Source organism: Falco peregrinus, chromosome 1 (genome assembly GCF_023634155.1).
Source record: "Falco peregrinus isolate bFalPer1 chromosome 1, bFalPer1.pri, whole genome shotgun sequence".
NCBI lineage: Eukaryota > Metazoa > Chordata > Aves > Falconiformes > Falconidae > Falco > Falco peregrinus.
The window spans coordinates 84620770-84642235 of NC_073721.1; the positions used below are offsets into that span (position 1 = coordinate 84620770).

The 21466-nt window shown below is 38.6% G+C and overlaps 1 protein-coding gene and 1 long non-coding RNA gene across 4 annotated transcripts in view; one reads left to right on the forward strand and one right to left on the reverse strand.

The window, feature by feature from the left end:
- TTC17 (tetratricopeptide repeat domain 17) overlaps positions 1-21466 on the forward strand; it is a 59365-nt gene that overhangs the window by 25483 nt on the left and 12416 nt on the right. For 2 of the 3 annotated variants that reach the window (XM_055793917.1, XM_055793919.1), the window contains 3 exons: positions 1542-1766; positions 3694-3880; positions 21126-21314. In XM_055793917.1, the coding sequence (XP_055649892.1) occupies positions 1542-1766; positions 3694-3880; positions 21126-21314 (601 nt within the window). The remainder of the gene's footprint in view (positions 1-1541; positions 1767-3693; positions 3881-21125; positions 21315-21466) is intronic. The other variant, XM_055793918.1, reaches the window with a different exon arrangement.
- Positions 7286-21119, reverse strand: LOC129783688 (uncharacterized). The gene is made up of 2 exons (XR_008745488.1): positions 18713-21119; positions 7286-17433 (listed from the first exon to the last, which is right to left on the reverse strand). It is a non-coding gene; the product is annotated as an uncharacterized LOC129783688 (long non-coding RNA).

Genomic DNA, 21466 nt, shown 5'->3' on the forward strand with positions numbered 1-21466 from the left:
TTACTATGTGCATCTGTCTTACCCAGAAGAAAAATGAACAGCAGTTGATTCCCGTTATTATGTTGTTCAGAACAGTCCTATATATGTCTTACTGTTGTAGTGCATAGGTATTTTGGTTTTAACTGTAGTATTCAGTTGCCTTCGTGCTAAAAGTCTGGACTACTTGGTCATTTAGATGCTGATGTAAGAACACTGTTGTGTCATGCCAGTTCTCTTAATGATAAACTTTCTAGAGCAGGAGTGCTACAGTTGGTATCTTTGTATTGGAAAAAACAAAGTGCTAGTAACTTGCTGAGGATTTAGTTAGAGAAAGGTCATTGGGACCTGTGTATGGAATGTAATTCCGTGAGGAGTTAGGCATGAGTAGTATGGAAGTAATGTTACCTATGTACATTGAAAACAGTGATCAATATTCTTAAAATTATAGATTATGTAAGGTACTCCAAACGAAGAGGTAATAAATCCTGTTGGTGTCTCCTGGTTCATCTTGAACCATAGGTAGAACCCTCCTGGGTGAGGTTGTTTTTAAAACGTGGAAGAAAGTCTTTGTATTGATTAAGTTTTTCAACAGTGTTACTGTAATGCCAGCTGTATTGCATTAATACAATACTACTGTACTGTAAAGGTGCTTATCCGTTTTTGCTGCTTTAATCGTAGCTGCATGTCTCCTACTCATGCATGCATTTGGGCTTCAGCTGTGTAGGTTGGACATTAATTTCAGTTGCTGCTTTTATACTTAAATTCTTCGTAGAACTGGGTAACAGAATGCTGAAAATATTAAAAACTATAATGTGTTTCTAAACTATTTGAAACTGCTCCATCTGAAAGTGCATGTTTTACATAGCTCTGTCCATCTGTCGCTATTTTAAAGTTTTGCTATTTCTTCTCTAGGATGAGCATTTGGTTTTCTGTGATAGGTGAAAGAGGAGGAAGGAACATTCAAGGTGTATTTGGCACTTCCTCTGTTCTTCCAGCTGCCCTCCTTTGTTGCTTGCTATTTTATAATCTTTAAGCAGTATCTAATGCATGTTACTTGCCAACTTTCATTAGACAAATAGATAACTAAATCTGTGAAAAAATAACTCTGAAACCTTGAATTGGTAGGTAGTCTTGATGTTGGATATAGGACCTGGAACCACATCTAACTACAATTTAAAAGCTGCCTGACCTTCAAATTGTAACATTTCTATATAGATCTGTATTAATGTAATTCCAAGACTCTGAAGTGGCTCACAAATGTTGCTTCCTGAAGCGAGCTAACTATTATCATTTATATATTTAAGGGATTTTGTGGTCACGATAGAAGTGAGTCGTAAGAGTCGAGTGTGAGCAACAGGTGCTACTAGACTACAGTTCAGACTGTAAATCATGTCAATTAGAGTAGAGCAGTCTCAGCAAAGAGTACTTTGTACGTAGTTGATAAGGTACTGCAAGGGTGAGTTTTGTTTGTTTCTTACCAAAGAGCAGGCAATTCTGTCTTCCTGAGACACCGCTTTGTGGGTGGGGGTTTTTTCATCCTTTTCCCTGACTCATTCCTATAGCCAGAAGATCCTCTATGGCTTGTGCTTAATGAAGCTGGATTGTACTGGCGTGCCGTTGGAAATAGCACCTTTGCTATCACCTGTTTGCAAAAAGCATTTAATTTGGCCCCACATGAATATCAGGACATCCCTCTGGTCAATCTTGCTAACCTCTTGATTCATTATGGTCTTCATTTGGATGCCAGCAGGCTCCTGCTGAAGGCTTTGGCCATCAATGCCTCTGAGGTAAGATGATGTTTCTTGTGTTTGTTCAGCGGTGAATGTCTTCTCCTTCATTATTTTCTAAATGAGTATTACTTACTTGCGCTTGCTTTCCTGTGCATGCAGTTCAAGTTCCAGCTTGTGATTTGCAACAGATTTTTCATTTAAATTCTTGATCATGCTGGGGGTGATGTTGGTTCTTGATAATGTAAACATGTAGAGCAGTTCTTCTAAAATAGGTGACAGACTTTTTGCCTCCCAGAAACTGTATTAGCAGCAGCAGCTCCAAGGAATCTAATCCTGGTGTTTTGGCAACATTTTCGTCTAAAACAGAGGTCTGTAATGCTGACAGGATTGTATCTTGATTTTTAAAACCCTTGAAGTAGCACGTATGTCACCAAGATGTATAGACATCTTTCTGTGCCACTTGACTTTTTATCTGTACTGTTTTATTTGTCCCTAGACTTCATCTATATACCTAAAGGAAAAGCCGTGTTCTAGTTGTTTGGTGACTTTACTTCCAACCTTAGATTCAGAAGGGGTTTTTGTATTTCTGAGTGGTAACATTATAAACATTTTGTAGGTTGCCACCTGTGTCATGTAGAAGGTTTCTGTTTAAACTAAACTACTGGACTGGCCAGAACAATTGCAAAAAGGAAGCGGGGGGTGGGGGTGTGGCGGGGACATATTTCATCTAGAAAGTAATTTTGGTCTTATGTTTGAGATGCTTCAGTAAGAAGTTCAAGTGACTTTTTACTGTTCTTCTGCCTCTGTAGGTAGATAAAGAGAGCACTTAAACCTGCTGGGCCACCAGCCGTCTAGCACATAAAAAAGCTAAAAGAGAATAAGCTTTTTCAATATAGCATTCAGAAACAAGTTTGCAATTGTTGGAAATGAGTTAGCTCATTTGTGTAGCAGGTAAGAGTGCAAAAATAAAAACTGTAGAAAGAACTATAGCTGAATGATGTACTTTAAGAAGAACACTTGAAAGCACAGCCTTGGAGGGGAGGAGCTTGGGGATCCTTAGGACCATGCTGTGTGAGCAGGGCTTTTCTTCAAAAATACTGTTGAGTTCTACCTCATTACAGTAATGCCTGCTCTTTTTTTTTTTTTTTTTTTCAGGCATTCTCAGTCCTGTAATACCTATTATATCAAAAAATCTGGTAGGAGAATTTGTACCTGAATAGTATTTCCTGGAATATAAAGGACAGTAAATGCAAATCAAAATTAATTATAGCTACAGGGAGTGAAGGATGTGCTATATTAGCAAAAGCTTTTAAAAAAAAAATCCTCTTGCTCAGCTTGTACCTTTTTCTGAATGGTGTTTAATAATACAAGCTAAGATGGCTCTGAAAACTTACACGTATTTTGGTGAGACTAGCCAAAAGAAGTGGAGAGAAATATTAAGTTTTATAAAGAATTGAAAGTAAACATAAATGTGTACCCCTAAGCTGGTGTGACATTGGTGTTTTCAGTAACTTGGTTCTGTTCAAGTAAATCCTGAATACTTCTGACAAATAAAATGCATCTGTCCTGCTAGAACGCTAGTAATATTTTTACATTTTTGCTGACTTTCAATCATTCTAAAATGTTTTCTAGCATTTCAATTTAGTTCTTTGCTACTCTGTGCAGTAAGCATTACATTTATGATGGGTTATAAGTAAGTATTTAATGCCTCATTTCAGCTTGTGTGTATTTAACAGCTGTTTTTCATTGTAGGAGGATGGAATCCTGAACACAACCTTATGTCAAAACAGCTTTTGTTTAGCACCAGTGCATCAAGCTGTTGTATCGCCATTCTAAGAATAGGCAGTCCCTGTTTAAGAAGCTACCTAAATTCTTTCCAGCCAAATTCTGGGAGAGTGTGAATTGGCAGGGGTTTTTCTTAGTTGGCTTCAATTTTAAACAGTGAACATACTTATGCTGGGGTATGTTGCTTTTTTCTTTGCAGCCCCTGACTTTTTTGAGCCTGGGAAATGCTTATCTGGCTCTGAACAACATTAGTGGAGCCCTGCAGGCCTTCAGACGTGCACTGGATTTGACGACCAAGTGCTTGGAGTGCGAAAGCAGCCTGAAGATGATCCGCTGTTTACAGTTTTATCCTTTTCTGTACAACATCACCTCTTCTGTGTGCAGTGGTAAGCAACTGCTGAAATATAGACCACAAGTGAGATAGTGTCTGTTTGCTTTGGGTGTTGCACCTCAAATTCATGATTACTCTTGCTTTTTTTCCAAGGATCCTCCCTTTTGCTTTGTAGTGCTTTCTCCTTATAAGGACCAAGGTTGAGGCACTGCTTTTAATGGAAAAGTTAGTCCATTAAGAAGTTCTTGAGGATGACCTCTTAAATATCTAGAGGGCTGCCACTGAGTGCAAATTGCTTCCTGAGTGTGTCAGTAATACCTTAATAGCCTCACTGATATCTCTACTGGTAAATGAGGAATGCTGGATTCAGTATTTATGGAAGTGCATAGCTACTACTGCTGGGCTACTCGACAGCTCATTTGTATATCCTGTCAATTTTTACAGTCAGATGGATATGTTTTTTAAAGCGGAAGAATTTGATGAAGAGCATTTTAGTTTTATTCCGTATCCATTCAGTATTTGCAGTGCTTTGGATGTCATTTTCTAGTGTTCAGTCTTTACAGAAATAGACTATACTGTGTCAACATTTGTTATATGGGGTCTGTGGTCACTGCTCTTAACCCTCCAAAAATCTGTAAGAATGGCTTTGAACCCAGTCTCTCCCAAAAAAATATTTTAAAATATTTGAGATGGAATGCTTTATTTTCCTTAGTGACTACTTGTATTAGAAAAAAAAAAAAAAAACCAACAAACCAAACAATACAAACAATAATAGCTTTTGGAGATGGATTCTTCTATTTCAGTGAATCCCACTGAATATTTCAAGTATTTTGTCTGTACTTTTATATGGCCAATATGCTGTTCATGAGCAATCTTGAAGAACATTTATGAGTATATTTTTTAATTCCTTCTCTCAAGTTGTTAATAAAGGGAGATTTCCGTCTAATCTTTCCTTTGTTTTTAAATGAAAACCTCCCATGAGAGAAATGCTTTTGATTTTTAGTATTGCTAGGGTTTCCTCTGAATTATTTTTTTTTCCAGTTCCCTCTCCAGCAGAAAGGGATGGACTAACCTCCTCTGATTTAGCATCTAGAATTATGCCGTCTAAACATAGACTAGAGGCCATCATATCTCCTGGTACAATACGGATGATGCCATTATAGGTGAAATTCCAGGACTATGCCATTAGAATAATACTATTGTAGTGTAGTAAAGTGGTATTATGGCCCCACTGACGGGTTGCTTACCAACTTCCATAATGTCAGCTCTTACACTGGTACCTTTCATTGAATCTCTTAATGTCAGATCGCCCTTCTGTTAAAAATCCCAGCAGACACTCTAAGCAGTAGTGGAACTTGCACATTTCATCACAAGAGACACTTCCGCTGTTCTGGAAAAAAGAGTCAATGTTTGTTTACTTTATATTAAGATCTTTAAAAATGGCTGTAACTTACAAATTTAAAAGTGTTCCAGTCAGACGTTAATGATAGTCACTCTGTTTTGAAGTTAAGCAGGAAGTAATTTAGAAGTATGTTCACAGCACTGAGGTGATAAGGAGCAGTGGCTGTATTTGAGCACCAAAGTGATCTTGTACGTCCTTCTTTTTTGTATGCATTTAAGGAAGAAACTTGTAATACTTAAAAATAGGCTCCTTTAGTGTGTCTGATTCTTGGCTGCTGTTTGCATTGACTCTTGATACAGGATGTTCATTTTGAGGTCAACTATTCCTGTGTATGCTGTTCAGGAAGTTCTTGTTTCTTGAGGAGAAACCCGTATCAGAAGTGCTTATGAGAAAAGTGTTATCTTTCCTTTTTTGCTAGCTTGGCCACAAGTTAACAAAGTAAGCATGAATATGTTCATCTGGTATATTGGGGTTGGTTTTGTTTGTTAAGGAATCTGTGAAGCTGCTAAATCAAGAGAGCGTGGATGTGCCTTGGCATGTTAGTTTGCTGATTAAATTTCAGTATTCCAGAATTCAAGTATTTTATTCTTTATTTATATTTTTGCCTTTTTCTGGGACTCTTCCTGTCGTAATGTTTCTTTCTTTTTCATTTCTATTTATAATACCCTTTAGGTCATCTTTTGTCTGAGTGCAAGAAACCTGACAAATAGTGTAAATGTTCTTTGTACGTTCTTGTGCAGAGTATAAAATATACTGATTAATTGAAATTTGATGATGATTTGTGGTTTAAGTCAAAACTGAGAATTCAAAAATGGAAAGGTAGATTTGTCTGTCTTATTTTTATAAGGTTTGGGAAAACACTTTTTCCCTGACTGTAAACTTAGCTGACTCGAGGGAAACCTTGACAGGCTGTATGAAAGTGAGGTTAAGTCTCCAAAACAAGAATTATTTTGAGAATGCACTCCCAGAAATTACCTTTTGCACTTACAAGTATCCTGAAATTTGCGGAGTCTTCTGTTCATCCTTCAGTCCAAAGAAAACAATTGAAAAGAGATTGTAAGTTTGAATTTTGACCTTGCATATGTAATGCAATAGCATGTACAATTTTTCAGCCACTGTGCTGAACCTAAAAAAATGAAAACTGTATTTAGATGCTAATATTTAACATCACTTGCTGCACTTAAAGCATTTTTTTTAAATGTTCATATCATGTAGACTTAATAAGATTCGTAACACTACATAATCTGCTCTTGTTTGGCTCCATGACAGACTGGAAGGCACGTTTTGATGACAAGACGCAAACTGAACACACTTCCACACACCTTTCTGAATGGGACTTTAGGTGTACAGCTAATGCAGCACACTTGTAAATACGTAGATCAAACGTATGTTTGACAATCCTGTATCACTGGATTGTTACTTCAGGAGATTTTCACAGCCTTTCAGATCATGTGTTGCTGCTTGGGGACATCTGATAACCAAATTTAGTTTGTCCTCTTGTTATTATGCACTTGATGGCGTGTCATAACTATTTATATCCTTTGAGATGGATATGTTATGCTGAAAAATTTACCAAGAAATTGGAATGTCAAATGTTGTTTCTGATTTAGTATCTTGTTTTGCTAAGTGATCATTTCATATTTCTGAAAGTAACAGCAGTAGGGCTGCCTGTGCTTTGGGTTGTAGGCCCATGTGATAGCTGGGTTTTTGCTTCGCCTGTCAAAAGTCTCTATTCACAAGAACTGAACTAACTAGCAAGACATGGAGTTCCTTGCTCTGCTGCCGTGAGCCATTGGCAGAATCCAACAAATGGTCAGTGGGAGTTACATGCTAGCATGGGATGGAATATGGGATCAAATTTCTGAATTCATATTTTTTTATAGGTTTTTATTACAGTATGTGCCTGGCGTATATTTCAAATAAGTGAAATAGGAATTTTCTCAAGCATGTTGGGACATTTGCTGTTAGCGCAGGACTTTGGAAACGATACACTAATGTTGACTTGGATGCTTGTTTATATGCTGTTCCTGTCTGTTCTGCTGCCCGGTACTTCCTTCCCCCCCCCCCCCCCAACTTAAGGACTGTTCTACATAGAAAATTGTATTTTAAACTCAAGTCACTTCATGCATGTGAGAAGAGGAATTAAAAATCTCAGACCAACATTTTTCTATTTAACTTCTGCCTCCTATTTTGAGGTTTATATAAATGTTTTCATTGTAAAAGGATTTCTAAATTTGAAAAGGTTTTTGGTGTGTTTTTTTTCTTATGGAGGAGGTATGTGAAGTGTCCAAAATTTAGTACAACTCTGTCACCTATGACATGTATTTTAGGCAACTGCAGGAGTTCAGTCAGTTGCAACTGATGGGGATATTATACAGCAATAGTGCTGCATTGCTACATATACCTCCGTTACTTGGACCCACAGCCACATACTGCCTTGTTCCCAAATAACTGAGAAGATGGTCGGAAGACTTCACTGTTACAGGATTATCCTGCGGTGGTCCTAGGGGTGACTTGGCCAGAGTTAAGCATGTTGCTACTGAATGATTAACTCTGAAGTTACTGGGAAGTCAGTTCCTGGAGCATGCTAATTAGCAGAAATTTTGTTGCTTGACAGATACCTAAGCAGCCATATCTGACACACAGATAATAGGACCAAGAGACTTGCATAACAAGTGTAAAAAAACCTTAATATGAAAAAATAGCCAACTTTCAGAGCTGCAGAAATGAGGTACTTTGGCTTTGTACTGGTCATTAAGCTGGTAGAGAAAGCCAACATTATTTTTGTCTGATACTGAAGTGGTGCATTGCCAGGATTTGTTTTGCGCACCTTTATGGCTTAAAAAATTGCAAGTAGCTTTTATAATGTAATAAAGTCTGTAGAAGAATATCCGACTGAGGCCTAAGGGATTGTTCCTTTGGCACTTCATTGGTTGATGCAAACATTCAGATGTTTTCAAGCATTATTAAAAAGGTTACAGTATACTAGAAGCATATTTTTAGTGTTGAAACATGTTGATTTGTTAATTGCTGTTGCATAGGACTTCTCCTTATGTGTGTAAACAGAATTGCTGCTTGGACAAGCAGAAGTAATTTGTACTCAAATTTTTTTTCATCTGACTGTAAGCATCTCCCTCTGACAGTTCCACTTCATTGTGAGTTCATGCACTTCACGTTCTTTTAGACAAGATCAAAATTCAAAATCTTAAGCTTTATTAATAGACTGGTATTGAAAACATGGAAGCCCAACTTGCTTCAAGCTTCGAGTTTCTTTACTCTCACTGTCTTTCATTACTTGGCAGGACAGTGCTTTTACAAAGAGCTTTGTGCTGCTCTGTTGGAAGTAGAGGTAGTGCGAGTACACTATAAATGTATGTGCCTGCCATCAAGATAGAGGAATGCTTTTATGTAGTGAGTGTGTATGTTTGAAAGCAGTGCATGGTTCCTTACTTTGTGACTTAGTTTTGTAATACATACAGCAGTAGCTTAATTATCTGCTTTAAGTATGGTTTTAGTGCCCTCTTGTGGTATAAATACCCTATAGCACATCAAATGAAAAGTCTTATTTCATGTACTTCCTCCTAAAGTAAAACATGGGGAAAAGGCATTTGATCTTTTAAGTGTATGGATTTTCCTTTGTCCCCCAGCACTTAAGTTCTTACCAAGTTAATAAGCTTAGACCTTTAAGCAAATTGACCTGAAGAGGAGAGGTTGACCTGAAAGGAGAATCTGTGCTTGAAACTGTAATAATAAGCTTACGGAAAGATTAAATAAACATCACAGTTTAAGCCTCTGACTCTAACTTGACAGCTGCAATCATTTTGAGTTCCCTATTGCAATTTCAGGTACACAAACACTTAAGCAAAAGCATCACATACATTTCCTTTACAATAGTGTGTTAAAACATAAAGATGTGAATGTGTTTTTAAATGTACTTTTCACTTACTCAGTGATCCCCTACAAGCTATGACTGACTTGATCGTCCCAGGCAGGGGCTACGGAATTTTGTTCCCATTTGCTATAGCATGAGGTCCTTTTGGAAGTTTTTATCATAATAGCATTTTAGTTTCCTCCTTCTCAAACTGCTGTATCTTGTTTCTTCAAGGAATGCTCATCACTTAGTAGGTAGGTGGAAAGAGGGGATATTTACTCTTGTGGTAAAGGATGTTGCACTTAGCTCAGAATTTAATCTTGTTTTAGTTGAAGCAGGAGGCTAGAATCTATACCAATTGTATGGGATTCTGAACTGAACACTACTGTATGTTTGAAATTCAGCTTTTTCTTTCATTGACCTGCATATCATGTAACAGCAGAGTTCATGAGTGCTCCCAAGCCTTATTTAGACTACCACAAATGTTAGTATTCTTATTTATCCAATTATATTAATGAAAGGGATGGAATCTATGACCGCTCGTTTCTCTGTTGCTTTTACTCTCTCACCATTGCCATATGGGAGAGTTCATCTGTATAAACAGAAGAGTCAACCCAGGCAGGGCTTTTGAACAAACAGAACTCTATGAAGCAGGCAAACAGCTTGTCAAGAGCTCTCAAACGCATCATGATAAATGTTTGCATTGTCATTTAACAGTAACATAGAGAAAGCGGGTTCTGACTTAAACAGTAGCAGTTCTAAAGTCAATGTTACAATTCTAAGTTAAAGAACCCAGTTGCTTATTTCTACCCACTACAGGCACATGTGTGCACCCACATGCCTGTTGTTCATCCTGCAGGTTCCACCTGGGTTCTGAAAATCAGGCTGAGTTCTTTTTCCCTCCAACATTAGTGGAGATCATACCCTGTCAGTCCAACTGAAAGATCTGTTGGTGGTACACAAGTGGAATCTAGGTCACTGTATTTGGGCTCCGCAGCGCTAAGTGAGTAAGCAGGAGGGAGATACGGAGAATGAGGCAGACGTCCCTAGGGAATGGGGGTGTCAAGAGATATCAGATGTGCCTCTGACTGGGAGATCCTGGAGAAATCTCTTATGAGAATGTGCTCTATGGGAATAACTTGACCCAATTATTCTTCCAGTTTTGTGCCACCATTTCTGTACTGCTAGACCAGCGAGGGAAAAAGCAGTTCCTACCATCCACCTTTCCTGCAATAATCACGGCATTCCTAGGATTTTAGTGCTATGATCTGGCAGTTGACCAGGCGCAGGCTTTTTAATGCTTTTTACATTTTGATTTGCTGTCTGCTGTATATATCAGTTTTTTCCTTGAAAAGTCCTTGACTAGTGTCTCTTGAGCAGCTGAAGGAATTTGAAAGTGAAGGACCTGACCCTGCCAAGCTCACATTGGAACCTGGCTTTCCTTTCCAAGCGCCATGTATTTTTCTTCTCAGAACTGTGCAGGGATGTATAGATTGGGATTCTTAAACTTAAAAATCAGAGAATGTGGTACTCTATTGAACATGGCATTTTTAGCTACACCAGTAGTCAAAAGCTGTACACCCATTGCTCGTACACATTGCTTCTAAGCTATTGCTTGCAGGAAAGCTGTTACACATCTTAAAGGTTTCTGTAACCAGCAAACAAAGAATGCTGTCTGAAGTATATCTGTGTTGTTCAAGTATCATTCTCTTGTGGTTCTTAAACATGCTAATGGGTGAATTTGGTCTGCAGCTTCTTTTTACGCTAATGTTAGGGGATTTCTTTACATCATGCAAAGTCTGTCTTGCTAGCTTACGCACTTACTCTGCTTATTTACGGCAGTGTACCGAACAACTTCTCCCAACAGTCATCAGTCTCACTTCGCATCATGCTCTGTTGAGGATGGTATTTAGTGTTCTGTGTTTATTCTGTCTTTTCCCAGGATCAGAAGGCCACACACAAGCTAGTACAGGAGGGAGAAGAAAGTCATGGTCTCAGCTGCGGGAGTAACTGAGAAAATGGAAATAGCACAGCAGAAGGGAATTTAGAGTTGTAGGAGAGCTCAGTGAGAGTTTACTGATGCAAAACTATTAATATATGAAGGAAAAGCAGTATAGTATTAAACTAAATATAATATGACGTTTCCCGTTTTCATCTGCCTTTATAGTGTAAATGATTCTTCATGATATATTATCTGGATCCTTCAGTTACTTCAGCATAACTACATGCTCATGTAGGAGGAGGAAGATCATCAGGGGTTAGAATGGAAGGGAAAAAAGGGTTCTCTTTCCAACTAATTTTTTCAAAATCAGATACCTTCAGTTATCAGACATATTAACATTTCTCTGCAGTGTTTTTGGTGCTTTTTTTTTTTGATAGGAATGTAGATAAAATTAGACATATTTGCTACTGTCTGTGTCTTTATTTCTTTTCAGGAGACTGCTTTTGCCAGTGGCAGTTTCATGCACATAGCTGCTAAAAATTCTTACTCAACCTGAATAGTGTGCACTGCCTGGAGCTGGACCTTTTTAAAAAGATCCAATAACTGCATGTGTTTAACAGCCTTTTTAGGAGGAAGAGTAATTCCCCAGCTACATATCCAGGAAGATGTAGTTGCAAGGTTGCAAGAATGACTTCATAGTAAAGCTGTACAGTCTGAATTAGTGAGTTGGATAAAGCACATTTGGAAGAGAAAGGACATGTGGCCCTCGCATATGGGAGGACTGACAATGCACAGTTTAATGTCATGAACAACTTGCCAAGACCTTGAAGGCTGTATTCGCTTGGCTTAAATCTGAGAACTTGGAAAGTGGTGATGTGTAGCCTCAGCCTGTAATGAGTCATGTTGAGATTGTCTCAAAGCAGCATGCGATGCCATGTGCTCAGATTGAAATGAGCACTGCATGCTGAGCCGTGGAGTGCCAGGCACTTAACTACCTCTGATCTGTCTACTTTATTGATTTGTTATTTCCTTTTAAGGTTGGTTGCCTGATTCATGTGAGTTTGCGTTGTGCTCCGACTGTCCTCAAAGATTTAAATCTATCATCTGTTTTGGCTACTAGTGACTGGAAACCAGGACAGTTCAGAGTTTCCCTAGAGGAAGAGATTGATGCTTCTTGAATGCAGCAGTTCTGGGGAGAAAAGACATTCTTCCAAACATTCCTAGTCTTTCTGCAGGCACTATTCTATAGCTTTGTACTCTCCTGGCAGTGTGAGGAGAGTATTGTCCTGTTGAATCCTAAACTAGGGTAGTTGGCAGTATTCTTGTCAAACTTAACCTTCTGCAGGTATTCCTTACCTGGACTCAAGAAAAGGCTAGTGCACTTCTTGTTCATCACTCCCTCAAAACCAGAATTGATCTTTTTATCTCACTTGCAGCAACAACTCTGCTTCTTCATGGAATTATGTAAAATGTGGCCTGTCAAACAAACTGCTAAGCACTTAAAAACTGTCTTGGATTTATTAGGGGCATACCTACTGACCAGTTAACACATTCTTTGGCTGTTTGAGTGTGTCAGTGTCTCTGCTTTGATCTCCAGTTAGGAGGAAGACTGCATAGATATCTATCCAAAAAATATCTACAAAATGTCACGGATCAGGTCTGAATATTAGTATGCTCTTGTTGAGCAGTATGACCTAGTAAAGACATACACAGATAAACATAAATACAGCCTATCAAAAATATTTTCTTAAAATAAAAAATATGAAATCAGGACCCTGTCGAATGCTGTTTAAATTCCGATATACGGTGCAAACCTTACAGACAGAGTAGTAGTCAAAAGATGCACACATAAGGCCCTTAATTGGCTTTATAGTGTCAGCCTGCTATGTTGAGGGATGTGGAAAGAAAGCTAACAGTAATTTGTAATAGTGTTAGTTAACTGTTGTAGAGTTCAACTTCATGATGCTATTTCTTAGGAATGGGTTACTCTTGTACTAAAAGTCCCTTTCAAACTTGAGTTCATAGGTACAGAGTTGCTCTCCGTTGTTCTTGAGTTGTAGAATCTAACAGGATCTAACAAAACATTTAATGTTTAACATAAGAAGAGGTATGTGGCTTATGATGGAGGAAAGATCAGAACAAGTGCAAAACAAATGCAGGCCACTGTTACCTTTGCTTATGCTAGTGATCCTTAATCTAAGAATTTCCATAGCTTAATCAGAAACGGGTATCAGAAGTGTGTTGTGTGCAAGGAACTAAATATTAGTCATTTGATATTTATAGCATACATTGTACCGTGATCTACTGTGGGTGAGTATTTATTGTTAAGGAATTAATGAGAAACTATTTCCTTATCTGACAGTAAAAAAAAAAAAAAAAGGCACATAGGAGGAGTCACTGAGGACAAGCCTTGTCTTCAGAACATACATGTGATTTGTTTTTCTACCGCGCCCCCCCCCCCCCCCCCAAAAAAAAAAAAAATCAAGCTATTTTTGAGGCACAGGCTGAAATTCAGACTCGAGTGCTATTCACCTTCCTACTTTTATCTGCAGGACCAGGGTCCCCTCAAAGAGACATTTTCTAGTCTCTCTTATCCACTGGCAGGATTGGAGAGTTTAAATTTAGGTGTTTAAATGTTTCAGTGTTTTGGGCCCTATTACCAGGCATCATAGAGCAAGTTATTGCTTTTAGATGTGCGTCATTAGAAAAAAAAAGAGCTCCTATTTTAGTGGGTGGTGAGGAAGGAAGAGAGTGAAGGCTTTAGGAGTCAACCTCTCTGATTTCCCCTCCCCGTTTTTAACTACGGAAGAGGTGGGGGGGGAGCGGTTGACATTTTCTATTCTGTTATAAAGTAGCCTACTGAATTCTTCAAGATGTTTTGCATGCATGGCCCTTATTAAACTGCATTGTGTTCTAATTTAAACAGGTTTGGCTTCCTCTAAATTTTTTCCATGTTTTATTTATCTCCTCTTTATATTTCACAAGGAGAACTTGTATGTCTTGTTCACCAGGGACTGGTCTGTTACACAATGGTGAGGCATTTCACTTAATGTGAACAAGAAATCTGGTTATGTATTGTTGGCATTTGTATGTTTTAAAAGGTTTAATCAGAACTGTTGTAATAACACAAATAAATAATCTTGAAATCTATAACTAAGCCAATTTAGAGGCATCTTTTGGCTACAAATCAGATTTTAAAACTACTTCCCTACCAGTGAGAACAGTTGTTTTACTATGTAATCCTCTTAATTGAAAACCTGTTGTTGGAATAAATAATTTTAAAAAGAACTTTTATATGCTTCGTTTTGTGTGCTTGAGTCTAATAACTACATAAATCATCATCCTGTTGTTTGCTATGCATCAAACGGAAGCTTGTTATGTAGTACGCTCTTCTTACTACTCAATTTTGAGCGTGCCTCTTATCATCTTTGAAGAAAGGCCACTGACCACTCATCTAAGGGAGGAATTTAGAGAAGAGGTAGGAATTTATGAAAATCAACTTTTAAAATACTTCATACTGCTTTTCATTATTTGTTTACTGTATTTAGGTTTTATTTTTCAGTTAGCAGTATGTCCTGTCCTTTGAAAATGTTTATTTTTGTCCTGTAGCTTCCAGTTTTGCAAAGGAGGGTCTATATGAAAGCAAAAAACCAAAAATGAACAGTGTTTCTGTGTGGGGAGAAAACACACCAAAAGCTTAGTCTGAATTTTGAACACTACTCTCGTTATCTTCTGCCAGTACCCATATTGATATTTAGCTTTAAAAACTTGACCAGAGATGGAACTTACTACAATTTGTCCTTTGCTGTTCCAGAATAGTAGCATAGTAGCTGTGATGATAGGTGGGATAGTAGATACTTTTTTTTTTTTTAAGTGATTTATCCAGTGTGTTGCAACTGTGAAAGGTACCAGAGGTACGCTTGTGTTACGGTTACAGAGCTTGGTCATGCCTTGTTGAAACCAGCAGTGATACTGTTGGGCTCAGAAAGAGCAGACAGACTGCTGCGTGTTTGGCTTTTAAAGTCTGCAACAATTTTATGCTTCTGCCAGTGTAGGTTGTCCATCTGCTTTGTATCTTTCCTGGGTCCTGTAGTGCACACTGAATATGTAGTAGGACTTGTGTATTTCTCTTCAGTTAAATACAGAACTATCAAACATTCACCAGTATTGCATAGCCAGGTAATTGTAATTAGGAACTTTCTTCTCCCTTTACTTCCCTGCTCCGTTTGTTATTTTGTTGATCTTTTTCACTAAAAATAAAGTGAGAACTCTTTGGTTGATTGGGGGTTTGGTTTTGGTTTTTTTTTTTACGTGTGTGTGTGGAAAGCACCAAATTTTCTTTGGTATTGCTTCTAGAGCACAGTGCTGTCTTGCAGTTCAGCAGTTTGGCTTGTGACCTTTGTAATGTTTTTGATGACAATCCTGTTCAGGCCTAAGTGGTTTGCAGTTTCTGCTTTCAGAGCTCAGTCATGGCATTCATTTTGAAGTGTAAATATGTATTTATTCAGGAAAATAGTAAGAAAAGGAATCCATGAATTTTAGAGCAAAATCTTCATAGACCCATGTTAATTTGTAACTAAGGTGAGCAGAGTAGCAATAGCTGCTAAAGATGGGTCTCTTCTCCAGTTAACGCTCATTCTGTTGCTTTTGAAACTCATCTCAAAATAACTGGCGTGGATATTCTTTTTTCCCTTAAAAATGCTTTGCAATCCAATAGCTGTTCATGTGTGATTGCAATAACATGGTTGCTGTTAATGTCTCACAAGATCTTCAGAAAATTACCATGTTCACCTTGAAACATTGAGGTAATTTTGGTATGGAGTGTGTTAATCATCTGTGTAAACATTGCCATGAAAGTCAAGCTCATGTTTTATATGTTGTCTGAAGGATGGTCTCTCAAACAGCATTTCCCCATAACTACCCTGGCTTGTTAATGTCACATCGCAGTGAAGTCACCAAGGTGCAGAAAGTAAGACAGTTCTTCAGGTGCTGGTTAGGCCCAAATTTTGATGGCTGAGATCCCAGTAGTTTTAGATACACAAAACTGTTTCAGTAGGTGAGTTCGTTCATTCCGAATTATTTCTGTAAACCCTGGTAAATTATATTATCTGTGACATGAAGCACTGAACGAGACTTGTTCTATAAAAATGAAGGGTGACAATATGCTGGTTTTCAGTTTTAATTTCTATAATCAGTATATTTTAGCCTCATTTTAAGTACGCAGTGGGCACTCCTGCAGTTTTCACGTGACCTAAGAGCAGTACTGTTAACACGTTTCCCTGTGTAAAGTGGTAATACACCACCCCTTTGACTCCTGTCTATCTGCATCTGAGTAAGCAGTGACAAGCAAAAGCAAAAAGAAGATTGCTAATTGATGCACTGCTCCTGAAATGTCTGTAAATGAGACTATGCATCTGCAGGCAGGGATTAAAACCTATTTCCGTTAAGCCCCAGTGATATATCATTCCTGCTATGAAAAAAAAGAGATCTACCTTTGCTGAATTTATCTGTGGGCAATACTAGTTTTGAGAGTGCATCAAAAAATAAGTAGTTAATAACTCCTGTTGGCAGCTTGGTTTCAGTTTGTTCTGTGCTCTGACAACCGACTTAGATGTGTATTAAGTAGAGTTCTGTCTTTGCATTGTTTAACTGTAAAGGGGCACATCATTTAAGTGACACTTAGCTCCAGATAACTTGCATTTTGCATAACCCAATGCAAGTCACTGACTACAGCAAGTCATAAGTCACTTGACTGCTGTAATCATTCAAGAGATAATCCAGCTCTGCTTATTCCAAGTGGTAGGAAAAAAACAGTACCTGGTACCAAATTTTAAATTACTTGACATTTGGTTTTGAAGCATTATTCTGCCATTGTAATTTCTAAGTAAGTACCAGGAATTTAGTTTGTCTCATCATAAGAAGCTCAGAGCTGATAATTTCTTAAACCTAGTATGTTGGAACATGGATGGTGGACTTAGGAATGTCATATTTCGCAAGCTCTGTACTGACAAAGAATAATAAAAAAAAAAATCAGTAAAATGTGCTAACCAAAGACACTTGGAGATAATTTTACTTTTTATTTCCAGTGCTGTTCCAAATCATCTTAAGTTGGTGTATAGGAATTGAACAGTGGAAATACTCAGTGAGGCCTCATTCTCTCAGCCAGATGGACCACAACATGCAAACAGCTACAGTGGCAGTTAATTTAGATTTTGAAAACTATCAATACCCTCTTTAATGGTGAAGTTTGATTACTTTCAAGACCTTCCTCAAGGTGCAGCACTTCCATGCTTCTACTGCGGGAGTTATTTGTTCATCTTTCCTCTTTTCCGTACTTTTCACATTTCTTTCCTTGCTTTAGGTAAGCGGCTTTCAGTCTGAGGCTGGAGTCACCTAAATTGACAGAAGTTTGCTCTTAAAAAACAAAACAAACAAAAAAAAAAAAAACAACTAGGTGGTACCAGAAAAGTTTATATTTAATAAGGGAAGTTCAGAATTGTTTCCAAGTGTGACTTTTCTGAGAAATGTAGCAATATGAAGTATGGTTCAGCATAAATACTTGTCTCTTTATAGATGGAACACAGGTCTTCCATTTCAGTTACTGCATGGCTTCTTCCTAGCATTTCTTCCTTCCTTGCTACAGAAGTCAACACTCTGGGTGTTTATTTCCTTTCACTAAGTGGCTTTCAACTTCAGAGTTTGGAATCATCCAACTCCTAAACAAGAACTTAAAGCCTGTCTTTCTGTTAGGGGTTTTTTAGCCCTGCCAACTGCAGTGCTTACCACAGCTTTGGTTGACATTTGGGAGGGGTCCTGAACATCAAGAAGGTGGTTGATGGTAGATGGGATGAATGATCTACGAGATCTTTTCTATATTTAAAATGTCTGTGTGTGCTAATGCTGTACAGGTGCATTCACATTGGCCTTAAAAATTTATGAACAACAATATGAGAAAGAGACACCTTTAATATGTAATACTGTGTTCTCCTTTTAATCTCCAAGGTATCAATGCTTCAGTTTAGAGTTTGTACTTGCTTTTTTTTCTCCAATGGATTTGCTTTATAATTTAGGAACTATTCTCTTCTTCCCCCCCCTCCCAATTTCTACACTAACCTGGCACAATTAGACTATTTATTTGTTATTTACATCACTTAAATAAAGGCCCAGGCACTCATGTTGTGTCATCATCTCTGTAGCATCTTTGTTCCACTTCCTGGAACTTAGTAACCAGGTCTCATAATACACAAGGCAGGACAAACTGGTCCACTCCTCTGAGCTTTCTTAGCTCTGCAGAATCAATAGGAAAAGTGGCACCAGCTACTCTCAGAAAATAAATGAGCAAGACAGGGATCCTTCTCTAGTAAGTTTTCAGGATGGGGTAAGCTGTATTGATTGAGTATTATGAAGTAATTTTAGACTTCCAAGTTTTGTAGCTGCGGTATCGCTGTGTCAGGACTTTACACCTAAAATTCACATGTGCGTATTTAGATAACCAGAATGTATGTGAAACATTACTAAATGATCTTCAGATGAGCATTTGTAGGGTGGCCGTTGTCCTTCACACTGCTAAGGTGCTTGGAAGTATTGCAATGATACAACTAATGTTCTGCAGCTGGTGAGCATACCTGGAGTGTGGGGCTGTGGTGTTCCCTCACTGGTATCGTGCTCTTACCTGGCGATGTTGCTGATACAAGCTGTAAAGTTCTGACTTGCCGGGTCTGGGTACCACCACCTCCATGGAGCGCTCATCAGAGATATTAAACTTCCATTGGTTTTTCAGCCAGCATTTTTTTTTTCCTTCCAGCAACGTCAAGACAACTGAAAACAGCAATTCAGAAAAAATTAGGCCACTCAGGATTCTATATATAGCAGCTCTCAAATCCCAAGAAAGCCAGTACTCTCATCCAGTCTGTTTTTAGCTGTCAGTGTTTATAAATTAATGCTAACAGAGTTGGTCTTAAGTAGAATTTTAAGTCCCATCATGTTGTTTTCCTCCTGCTTGCTGTTTCCAGCTTTTTTTATCTTTTTGACATTTTTATTTATAATTAAAAATAGTTGTCTGTTTTGCATTCCCTTTGCTTTTTGTTTATACTAATGATGAGTTGACTTTCAGCAGAGGGGAATGGTGGTCATCACATTACTGAGAAGCACCTTGCATTGAAACCAGGCTGGTTTGATGTCAGGCAGGGGGACTAGTTCCAGCTTTAGGGTTCTGTGCACACCAGTTCTCATAAATTAAAAATTAGGATATCCATATAGTGAAGTGATTATGTTACATTTTTTTAATGAAACCAATTATTTTTTTGTTGGCAGCATGAGGGAGGTGGGGAGGGGATTCAAGAGAGTCAATGACAGAGTGGTAAAGGCAGAGTATAACTGAATGACATGTTAGAAGAGTTTATGAAGTTAACTGCTTCTGGTTTATATATTTGCTCATAAAACAATGTTTAACTTTTTATATGCAGCAGAAAAGGTAGGGCAAGGAATAGTTTTCACAGAGGGTTTATGAATATAGTTTGATTTTGGTGACGCGCAGCAGCCTCCAGAAAATACTGGCCTGTTTCTCCTCCAGAGATGCCAACTGAGTGCTCACAGGCACAAAAGTGGCGAGCATACAGCAAAGAGCATGGTTTTGCTTTGCTGAAAGTGGTGGAACAAGTTGCCCTTACACAAGAGTTACAGCCATCCTCTTGGCCCGCTGGCCTGATGAAAGTGCGTGACCTAAAAATATTCTTTTGTAACACGGCATCATTGTGTGGAGAAGAAAGGAGTCACTGATCTGCTTGATTCATACTCTTCATATTTTGTGCTGCCGGCTGAAAAAAATAATGCTTTCCATATGCATGGAGCAATACAATTTGCATTCATGAGGGTAGAATGGGGAACGTACTTGAGAATCTTGCATTTAATTTAAGCTTTCTTTGATGCGCTATGTGCTGCTTAATTCATTCGTGTATGTATGCTATTTTCACTCACAAGTGATTGAAATAAAGGAGGGGGAGGGGTCTGAGAGAGCAGCTTGGTACATGGATTATGTTTTTGTCTGTGGTAACAGGCTTCCCATGCGATGGGAGGCAGATGTCCCTGTCCATGTCTCAGGCTCGGAGCCGCGCGGTGGGGCTCAAGGCAGCTCCCAGCCTACCATGCCAGTGGAGAGGCCTGTCCCTGCCTCTGTGGCTCTGGGGGCTGGCCGAGGAGCAGCTCTCCAAACACTTCTTGCCCTGGAAGACTGGCAAGTGGTTATTGTTAGAAAATCTGAGATCTCTAGTTAAAACTTATTTGAGATTAAAAATATTGCTGTGAAGTTGGAGGTGGCTACCCTTTAAACTCTCTGAGAGCTTAACAGAATCCCACTGAAGTGTGCTCAAAGGCTAGTGTTGAAAGTTTGCACAGTTTTTTGGGTGTTTTTTTTACCTGCTCATTATTGGTTCTACATTTGGATTTTTCCAATGTTACTCCTAGGTCTTTGCATTTGGTGGAATGTGAGCCTGTAACCTGACCACAGAATTATAGACGTTAAATTTTCAGCTGAACAAACGTCTGATTTTCGGCACAGATTAATACTCGTAGCTCTTGCCTGTCTATTTAACAAGCTGGTCTTACCTGTGTATTGTCTGTGGCTGGCACAGAAGGTCAGAGCCTGGCAATCCCATATCCTGCCTTGGCCCTTTTTCTCTTGCATGTGAGCATGGTGAGCATGATGGTGTCTAAGTGCAGTTTGTACAGCAGGCAACCCCCACGTGTGGTGTGTTATCAGTAGAAATATGTCTGGGGGATGCTCATGGGGAGTGGCTACCAGCACACAGTCATTTCCTGTGTACTATGCAGCCTTCCCCCAAAAGATAACTGATTATTCTTTCGTTAGTTGTTCACAGTATATACCTAATACCATCGTTCCCTGTAACTTTTTTAGATGATTGGCCTTGTCAAGAGGCAGATCAGCTTTTCTTAATCATTCAATGCAGCCTTTGATACCTTGTCGAATTATTCTGTTAATCCATGCAGAGAAAACTGGAAGACTGTAGTTTCTGCAGTGCAGCTTCTGTGCTTCTGTCCAGGAGGAGCAGTTTTATATCATGTATCAGTAAATTTCTCTTTTTCAGGCCACTGTCATGAGAAAAATCCAGATGGCAGTCACGACAAGGAGAAATACTTTGATGACCACTATGAGTCAGTTACAGCAGTGGCAGAAGGACAGTCTGAGGGAGGTACAGAGGATCCAGAAGTCCTTACTGAGAGTTCAGCAAGGGATTCCTCCTTCTTGAAACTGGAAAGTAAGCCAACCTTACCAAAAAAAACAATGCTGGAAAATGAATTGGTTTCTAGATTTTTTGGAAGAGCTATCTGTCTTCTTCCAAGAAACTATGTTTTCACCTGCTCTGAGTGTAAGGTGACGATTAACCCTTAAAACCAGTTTCATTCTGTT